Genomic DNA, 10,569 nt, shown 5'->3' with positions numbered 1-10,569 from the left:
TTTTGCCATATTGCGTGACTTACTGCTACACATGCAGTACACATACACTGCTTTGTCCTTATGCTGTGGTGCAAAGACAATGCATTCTAAGATGTCCTCTTGCTAAGGCTCCCTATTTCTGCTTAAGATTATTACATGCTACCTGCATTGATAATAATATACATAAATGAAATAGGACTTCATAAAAGTATTCATTCTGATCAAACTTTTGGCTCATTTTAATCATTTGTTTTGCATATACAATAAGAAAGTACAGTCATGGAGTCAAAAAAAATGCAGCTGTTCTGCAGTACATGGTAGGATGGGGCAAGTAAAAGTCACTGCAGATGTGTACAAGCACATTGTTGATGAGTCCAAGTTTTTCCATGAAGAGCAGTGCCCTCTCATGGAGGTAGACACACCTACCCATAGACACACCATGCCTACTAATTCCTTGGGGGCAGTGGCGTGGCCTTGCTTTTTTACATCCTGCCTTTTTTTTTTTTTCTCCTCATTTATTTTGGGTTATTAGCTCCATTATTTCAGTGGAATAATTGGATTATAATCAGAATAATTAGGATAAATAAATCAGTAAGGAAGAATGCATAAAGCAACATATGCATCTGCATTCAGGAAAAGTGCAGTCAAAAATGTTATTTGCTGTAGAAGTGTTGAAAATGTTAAACAGTCTAAACAACAGATCCTCAGTGTTGCTTGAATGACTCCTAGAGAAGAAGCAACTTTGCACCAAATATGCACTAATAATCATGAAAACATATCAGCAGTATTGGCTTAGTATGCTAGCTATAAAAACAAACCATTAAAATGTCTGACTTGGAAGAGAAGGTGCATGTCAACTTCGTGCCTGAGTAGGACTCAACCTTCAGGCGTATCTCTGATTATAAAGCAAATAAGGGCTTACAGTACCTTTCAGCCCTTGTCTGTGTCATCTATTATGTTATAATCTCATTGCCAAAAATAGCCTTCTCAGGTGAAAACACTGATGGTATGTGTTCTTGTATAACTAATGTCTCCTAGTGAGACCAATAAATTCTTTTTTGTATCTCCAGAAACAACAACAAAAAAATCCCCTCACTTATGCTAAGCTGTTAAAGGAGCACAAAAACGCTGAAGACTTACCATTACCTCTTACACCTAAATTCTATAAAACATTTATTAGCTTGATTGCCTGCTCATCTTAAAACCTGATGATTTAATATTGCTGTCCTAATCATAGAATACTTTGGGTTGGAAAGGACCTTAAAGATCACCTGGTTCCACCCCCCTGCCATAGGCAGGGACACCTCCCACCAGAGCAGGTTGCCCAAAGGCCCATCCAGCCTGGCCGCGAACAGTTCCATGGATGGGGCATCCACAACTTCTCTGGGCAGCCTGTGCCAGGACCTCACCACCTTCAGAGTAGGGTATTTCTTCCTTACATGTAAGTCTTTCCTCTTTCAGTTTAGCCTCTTTCAATTTAAAGCCATTACCCCTTGTCTTATCACAACACCTCCTGGTAAAAAGTTCCTCCCCAGCTTTCCTGAAGACCCTCTGGTAGTGACAGTAAGTCACAGGCCTCTCTGAAAACAATTTTACTTTTCTCACAGTACAGATAAAGCTATGAGCAATGTACAATGGCTGTTTAAACAGTATTAGGCTACAGGCCATGTCCTACTCTCTCTGCCATGAGTAAGCCCGTTTCTAAATATGGATGCCACATTATTTTGTCAATAGTTATGTCCCAGTAACTGCATCAAAACCCAGTCAAATATTTGTAATACTACACTTCCATAATGATCCACTTGCTATGTATATTGTTAGAACAAAACTTTTTGTAGCAATACATAAATTGTTTAAAATTCTGTCAAACTACTACAAGTATTTCACTTGAGGGAAAAAGAAGTACTGGACTCCAAAGTAGTGGGTGCCATTTTTCCAGAAGCATTATTAATGAGGACTATTTTAGTCTTTGGTGATGGGGAATGGCAGGCTGTAGCATTTCTTAAGAACAGAAAATAACTGTACTTGCAAGAATTCAATTACTCTACATTAAAGCCTCCATGGGGTTACTGTACATCAGAAAGTCAGTAAATTATTTTTCTATAAATTAGTCTCTCAAAGTTGACTTTTTTCTTTCTATTCTGAATGCCAAACTCCTGACTGCTTCTCCACCACAGAGACTTCATATCTGGATAGCCGACATCTGTAAAAACATTTCTAATGAAAACACTACTAATACAACCCCCTGGAGAAACAAATGAAATGAGATCTAAGTATGCAGCCGCCTTTCTACAGTTCTGTCTTTAACAATAGTGGGACTAGTGCTTCCTATCCAAGCCTTGACACAGGTCACGATCATTTAGGCACAGTAGTAGCAAAATAAATAATTCTGTAAATATGTAATAACTGGTACAAATACTTCAGTAGCACTTAGAAGATGTGATAAAGGACTTCCGTCTTCAGCTGTGCATTAAGGTTTATCTCAGTGGATGGAAGGGAGAAGTATTTAAATTGCACTGAAGGGGAGCTATGGACTGAATACTTGAAAGCTCAGTGCCAGACATAACATTGCTTCTTTTCCACAACAGCAGTTTATAAAGTGTGTTAGTGTTGAAAGTGTTGGATAACCTTTAAAAAGGTATAAAAAATAGTTGAAGCTTCCCCCTAAAATACAATCTACTGGAAAGATTGTCTTGTAACTACATGTTTTAATAAACCAGCTTCAAAGCAAAACATTTTTCTTATTTCTGTAATTTTTTAGATTTTTCTTCAACGCATTTCAAGTAACAAAAAAGAGACAAATTTTCAAATAGACTAATAATTAAAAGGTAAAAAAAGGTTGGTTTTAAATAAATGATTCTCAAAGCCTTAGTTAATGTTCCACATGAAGGTTCATAAGTAGAAATGTGTAGATTTGCTGCTTTGCATTCAATTCTGCACTAAGCAATTTGAGTTAATTCTGGTAGTACAGATCAGTAACACCTGGAAGTCCACACCACTGTAACTAGTCATATAGCTACTTATAGCACCTGAGGAGGCAGGTGGGGGATCCTCTGACTTTGGATAATCATAAACACTGTTTCTAAATATCCTCATTTTCAGATGGCTTAATGATTTGTCTTTAAGAGACTGAATTTGGACAAACATGGGAAGCAATTCAGTCTTGAAGTTTCCTTATTCAGACAAAACTGAAAATTGTGTGCCTGAATAAATCAATTTGTCAACAGAACAACCCTCCTTTCCCTTGCTACCCCATTTACTAAATTTTATGGGCATTTGAGTTTACACAAAGATATTAGTAAAATTACTTATTATGAAATAATTTCATCTACTTCCCCAGTGAAATCTGGCTGCATCAAAATCAATGGTATGAATCTGCCAGAATGCCAGCATGGCCTAACTGTTGCTCATCTTCCCATCCCCCTTCTTTAATGAATATGGAAGCAAGGCTGAAATTGAAGAAAATTGAAGACAGTTTCCAGTAGGATGCTGGATAAATTAAAATACGCTTGTTATCTCATGCATCTGTTTCAAATGGTATTTATTCTTGCCATGAAGGAGATTAAAGTAAAAATTAAGAGTTGTGGTTTTTTTTTTTGATAAAAGCAGTACATAGTTGTTCCACTGAATTGTTATAATGTTTAAAATGGCTCTGTGGCAATAAAAAGCCTCAATGTAAATAATAAAAATAAAAAGATAAAAAAATAAAAAGAACTCAATGTAAAAATAAAACAGCCATACTGAGCTCCCCTCTGCTATATATATCTACTACAAATATAGATTTCTTGACTACTTTAGACTGAAGCACTTCCACTTTTTTTCCTGCAAAAGTTACATCAAAACATCAAGCCTAAAGTTAGTATTTTAGGATGAGAAAGTGTACAATACAAACAGTGAACAGAACAACTAATAGCTGTATAACCAAAAAAAATCTAAATTTAAAACTTAGAAAACTCATTCTTCTAATCCTGATCTTACTGATCTTTCAAGGGACAAAGTGGACCCAAACAGCTTTAAATAGCATGCTTATAAATATATTTTAAAAGATAAAGTGATATAATAAGTATTTTACTAAATACTCTGATTTTTATTAAGTACTCTGATTTACTAGAAAAGCTACAATTATTTATTTAAAAAAAAAACAAAAAACAAAAAACAAACAAAACAAAACTTACAGCAGCATGACTGCTGTTTTCTTTACAAGCCATGAAAAAGATTATTAGAAATTCATAAATGAAAATAACTTTGAAAATCAACTTCTCAACTTTACGGCTTCAAACACTAAAGACTGACTTATTACCTATATTAATAAACAAAGTTTTTGTTCAAATACATAGTTGAAAAAAAAAACCAAAATCATTAATAATAAAAATCTGAGTTTTATTTAATAATGTAACACCTGAAAAGTCATAGAATATCGGTTCAAAATATATCCAATTATGAAAATTGTTAGTAAACAATCTTTAAGATCTTTAAGTCTAACACACCCCCCAGTGTTTCAAGAAGAAACTGCACTTCTACCGCGAGCAAGCATTTGAAGAATGTCTTGAGCAAGTCTTTCTGTCAATACATAAACCCTCCTGATTCATTTACAATAATTGCATATGATCATGCATCATTGATAAGACAACAACAAAAAAGTAAAACTACATGTAATGGATTGTACTGGATTTATGAAGACATTACTTGTTTTACTGGTAGGATCTTTTTAAACACACTAATTTGAAAAAAATAGTGGTGTGCAAGGCAATACAAAAGCATTTCTTAAGAAGTCTGACACTGATAATCAGTAATTCCTTATAGAATCTGATATCCGAGTTAACATGGCTAGTTTAAAACTTTATAGGCCCTTAATAACAATTTATTTAGCAGGAGAGAAGCCCGTTGTAGGGAGGAAAAGAAAAAACACAAAGTCAGATGCAATGTTAAGTCTATTTTCTATATAATTCATACCATGCAAAACAGGAAGGCAATACATACACAGCCATGTCTATAGATGTTCACAGATTTTATGTAATTTTGTTTTTTGCATGGGATTTGTTATGCTTTAGATGAACAAAGATATCTAAGACTTGTTCAGTACTCAGATACATTGTACCAACAAGACAGACAAAAATCCCCATTGAAAAGACAGTGTTGTATGTTTATATAATTAACTAGATCCACATGAATGATTTTAAAAAACTGACACAGAATGAAGTTTGGAAAAAAAACAAACAGCTATTTCAACTGATTATACACATACTAACATTTCTCGTTGAATTCTGTTGTGGCATTCAACACCTCGAGGTTATCTTTTTCATACTTCAATCAAGTACTACATAAAATTTAAGTGGCAATAAGACAACATGCATTGAAATATATGTTAAGGAATCATAAAATGACCAGGTCTTGATTAAGGAAAAAATCTTCACTTAGACAAGCTTTCTTATGTAAGTGTTCAACCTTTGAGGTACTAATTCAGTGAATTTATATATCTTTTGTTTTAAGGGATGAATATAATGCATTTTTATTCCTGAACCAGGGCTTTACCTTCCTGTCTTCACCCTTACAGGCGTTATGTGCAAAACTGCTAGGACAAAGGGACTTTTATTCTGTACAATTCATACTAGTTACTTAATATTTCAATCGGTTTCATAAGGTTTGAGTTTTCTTCTCCATTTAAAACCTTGACTCTTGAAAGAGTATTAACTACAGAGCTTGCTATCTTAACTACAGTTACCAAAGCAAAGGTTGATTGCCTTGTGATTTAACAGAAAGTGACATGTCAAGTTCAAGTGATGCGTTTTGGGTCAGAATTAAGAATTCTATCAGGGAAAATAGCTAATGTAATTTTTTCCTACTATAGTTGAAGAACCCTTTTTACAAAAATTTAAATAAGTTATGACAGTATTGACCAAAAAGCTTAGAATAATTATTAAAAATATTAAAAATAAACCTAGGCACGGTGGTACAAAGAGGTAGAAAACATTTCAGAGGAAAATACACAAGATAAATATATTCACATATATGAGTATAAAAACATTAAAAACCAGCCACTCCCTGTAAAACTCACAATTATGCTTAACATCATGAATTGCAAATATTTACCTTGACTTCAAAAATAGCTAAAAATGTGCAAAATTTAAGCATGACTATACATTTTTGCAGAAGGTGGTTTAAAAATCAGTTAGTCTGTTCAAGTTTAGTCTCTTTTTAACAGCTTTTTGTACGCTTTTATCTAGTGGTATTCCTTTTTGCAATAGCTTCTCTGATTTGACGATCAAGTTCACTTACAATATGGTCTTCATGATTATAGACGCCTGTTCTCAACAAGGTATCCCTCTCTTCTATCAGACGAGAGAGATAATCATCCATGTTCTCATTTAATTTTCTAGAATGAGGACTATCCACTCTACCAGCAGAATTATCTCTAACGTCTTGCAATTGCTTTCTCTCTTCTTCTTGTTGCTTTAGCCTGGCATTAATAAAATGGAAGGTAAGAGCATGACTGTTAAAAACTGCTTTGATTTTCAGATGAAATAATACATTAATTGAAGTAGTTAGTAAAATAAAGAAATCAGTAACAAATAAACTCTCTGTAGTAAAATTAAGGGAAAACTATAAATGAAAGGCAACATAATAGCTACAATTTGACAACTTTTTTTTTTTTTTAAATCTGCATACATAATATATAGTAATTGCTACCAAAGCTCATATTTTGATAATGCAAATACCACTCAAGCTACGAGGCTTCAGTGTACAGAATCACTGCAGACAGCCATTGGACACTACACAGACTTGGAATTTTAATGTATTCAAAATATTGATAGTTTTTTTTTTTTTTTTTTTTTTTAAACTCCCTTAAAATGCCTAGAACTGAAGATCCAAAAGAGAAAGAACAAAAGATGCCTAGTGTCATACACCTATGTTAGCTTAAAAAACAATGCGGCCTTACACATAGATTTTCTATAATACAGTACAGCTGAATTTTATAGATGTGCCATCTTTACCTAAGGGACACTAAAATGTGTTCTTTTACTAGGCTGATAGCCAATTATAGTCTTGATTTAACTGAACCTTCTCTTATTCTGAGGCAGGAAGGGAGTCTTACAAGTGTTTTAATACCTGTTAAGTTCATTTCTGATATCTTCCAGCTCTTGTCGGTCTGTTTTCCCCAGCTCTTTTTCTTCTGCTGCCAAATAGCGCAACCTCATGTGCTCCAGCTCTTGTTGCTGCTTTTTAAGGCGAGCCATTGCACTTTCTTGTTCACGCTTATGGGTGAAAGGATAAAAACGTAAACTTGGTTGACACATCAAAGTGCTAATTATAGTGATACAAGCAAAACCTCAGGAATGAAATCACAACAGTTAGGTCTCTAGTAGCAGTAGAAAGATGTTAAACAGGATGTCTTTAGCTGTGATAGTCACTGGGCTTGCAGCATTACATTAAAAACTGCAGTAAACCTATCCATGCTGGAGCAGCTGTGGCCCAGTCACAGATACCTTTCCATTAGTGAAAGAACATAGAGGGACAAACCTTTACAAATATTCGGTTAAGCTTGTTCACCTAAAACTTATTTGTGAAATTGCTGAAGATACTATATAGCAAAAAAGTCTCAGTATTACAAGTTACATTTTTTTTTTTATAACTTAGTAATATGATTTATATAGATTATACCATGTATGACAAAATGGTAAGTAGCTGCATAAAATCCCAATATTGGCCCCCATAAGGCCTAGTATCAAAGCTTCAAGACTTGCTGAAGTTGCAATTCATGTGAAAGATTAAGCCTTGAACTCCTAAAATTCTAGTGAGATTTCCTTTTAGAGTTTTCCAGCTCTATGCAATGCCTTAGGTAACTTATTCAGGGGATTTAATCCAACTAACCCTTCTAAAGGTTCTTAGTTACTTGGTTCTAAGTTTACCTTTTGTTTTAGTGCCTTGTATAGAGCCACAAAACTAGAATTGTAGCCCACTTCCACTCTGACATTGAAGTGTCTGAATGACAAGCATGTTCCTTTCTCTGCTTGTTTTCCTCCCAGTCATTTTCCGTATGACCTCCTGTGCTAACTCAACAAAATCAGTCTTACACTCAATGAAACAGAAAGCCTGAGGGAAAGTGGCATTTGTTCTTGTAGTTAAAAAAACAAAGTAGGAGGTTACACAAACATCCTGGATGTAGACATACTGTGAAGTGTGAGCTTACCTTTGTAATTTTGACATCACTTTCATCTGAAATATTTGATTGTTAATACAATGTTTTATATTTATTACAGCAGTAAAAAAACACAACTGTTTTATATGTGTGAATATATTCATTATACAGCCAACCTAATAATTTCTGGAGGAATCCAATCCTTGATTTCAACCAAGCAGTTTTCTGAATCTCAGTCCCAAGCATATTAAGCACTCCCTTGTTATCATTAAGTAATAAAATTCAAATTTCACAAGGAGTTGATATAAACAAAAGCTCTAATTGGTCATTGTTCATGTGAGCAGCCAATGTGATACAGAAGCACTTGTACAAGATTACATGCAATCATAGCACCCAACTACAAAATATTTTAATAGCAAATCCAGTATACCATTCAGCAAATTAAATGCTACTACTTTAGTGAGACAGACCAAAATGACTGCAGAACAATTTGCTAAGGGGATACATAATAATAAAACCAGAAGCAGGAATCCTGCCAAGAATCTACAGCTGATAGATGGCTAAAGTATAAAAAAAAATGCACTTGGAAAAGATAAGACCATTGTCCTTCCTCCCTCATCAAGAGTTCATTACAAAAGAACATTATTTACAAAAGAACATTACCATGTGAGAAGCATTTTTTTTCTGTGGTACAGGTTTGAAGAGCAGGCTCAGATTAAAGTAAAATAGGTTTAAGTAAAATAGGTTTTAGAATACGAACCAACAAATATGTAAAGCAAATTGTAAGAAATCACTATAGCCAACTGATATTTATTCAAGAGTTCTAAGGAAATCCAAACAAAGTTTAAGGGAAACTGGAGGTGTAATCCATTACTAGAACTGGTGTTGACACCCCAAGAACAACTACCCTCCATCACCCCCAACACCCTTCCCCCCCCCTTTTTTTTTTTTTAATAGAATGGAATAAAACTACTCCTTCCTCCTGCTCTGAGGCATTTGGACTAATGGCAATCTACCAGTAAGACTTATTTCCACAGTGAATAAATTGGTTTATGAAGAAATTGGTTGAAACTGCAACTAAAACAAAACTAGCAGGATGCACGGATATAGTAGAAAAAATGAATCCGGTTTTCGTAGAAAAGTCACGCTTCCACTTCTCTTAAGACACAAAAACAAAATAACAACAAGCAACCCACAAAACTGATCTGTCACCAAGCAAGTCCTCTCACTCTCTCAGATCACTCAGGTTAAGTAAGACCAGGACTTGATCATTTCCACAGCAGGTAGAAGGTGGCAGTGGAATGCACAAGAACCTGATCTTCGATATACTTGGTGATATGGCCACCTCGTTTACAGGTTATTCTCTGGTTTCCAAATATCTGGATAGGCAACAGATTCCAGGCAATAAAGCTAAATTTCAAGTATACAGTGGGCTAACAGTGATATAAATGCTAAATGCCAGCAGAAAATTAAATGCTGATTGTTATGTATGCTCAAATAGGTTGTACTGCAACTTCAGTTTTTATAACAACTAATTTACAGAATATAGACAGCATATCTGATTAGCCTGATTGTGTGATGCATAGAAATATGAGAACAGATCAATATTTACTTGAATACCATCGCTGTTCTTGGTGCTTTCACTAGTTCCAAGTTCAAGTGTAATCCTTCTCAAAATGGAACAAATTAACATATAGCCAGCCCCATTTCAGAAAAAAAGTGTTCAGATTATATTTTCAGTTTTGTGCTTTCCTTTAGGGATTAGAATACATTAAAACTCTACATTGTTTTATTTAAAATTCTACTCAAAATTATATTTAATCTCAGGAGAAGAATTGTTGCACTGTACATGTAGATTAAGCCTAGAAATTTCTATTTGTCTGTCTCTATAGGTAAAGAATCTAGTAACTTGGTCTGCTGACCAGCTACTTTTCTTGATTGGACAGTAAGCCTGAAGAAACTTGTTCTATATAATCCTGTTGTAAAAGCAGTATAGACTGCATAAACAAAATTCAAATGCAGAAGACAACTGCGTTGGCCTGAGAATAGAAATTTCCTTACAAATTGATACTTTACTATCTTGAGGCAGAAAATGTCAATGATCCAGGCCTTTATATTGTTCAGCAACATGTTCTTGGTGGCAGACCGATAGCAAAGTGTTTTAAACTCTGAAAGAAGTACATTCTCTGAAGACTAACAGAAAGTCCTAAACTCATTCAGGCATATGACAGAAAATTCCCAATCCTTTGACTGAGCAGAAGGAATCCCATTTGGTGTTTTCTTCCTTTCTGCCCTCACTGAACTACCTAGTTTCAGAACAGTAAGTTTTTTGATGAAAAAACATACTTAGTGATATTTAGGAACACCAAAAAAGGGGAAAATTAAAGAATATGAAAGCCCCAAAGATGCAAGAACAAAAACTGTTCCTGAAGAAACTTTTGTTCAGTTTGTGT

General features: G+C 34.5%; 1 protein-coding gene across 2 annotated transcripts in view; it reads right to left on the bottom strand.

Annotated features, from left to right (window-relative positions):
- Nucleotides 1–4,338: 4,338 nt before the first annotated feature.
- CEP120 (centrosomal protein 120) overlaps nt 4,339–10,569 on the bottom strand; it is a 39,916-nt gene continuing 33,685 nt past the window's right edge. For both annotated transcript variants that reach the window (XM_038170631.2, XM_038170632.2), the window contains 2 exons: nt 7,087–7,232; nt 4,339–6,436 (listed from right to left, as the gene is read on the bottom strand). In XM_038170631.2, the coding sequence (XP_038026559.1) occupies nt 6,196–6,436; nt 7,087–7,232 (387 nt within the window). In that variant the 3' untranslated portion in view covers nt 4,339–6,195. The remainder of the gene's footprint in view (nt 6,437–7,086; nt 7,233–10,569) is intronic.

Source organism: Anas platyrhynchos, chromosome Z (assembly GCF_047663525.1).
Source record: "Anas platyrhynchos isolate ZD024472 breed Pekin duck chromosome Z, IASCAAS_PekinDuck_T2T, whole genome shotgun sequence".
Classification (NCBI taxonomy): domain Eukaryota; kingdom Metazoa; phylum Chordata; class Aves; order Anseriformes; family Anatidae; genus Anas; species Anas platyrhynchos.
Note: the sequence above shows the minus strand (reverse complement) of the source record. Positions and strands in the feature narration are given on the sequence as shown.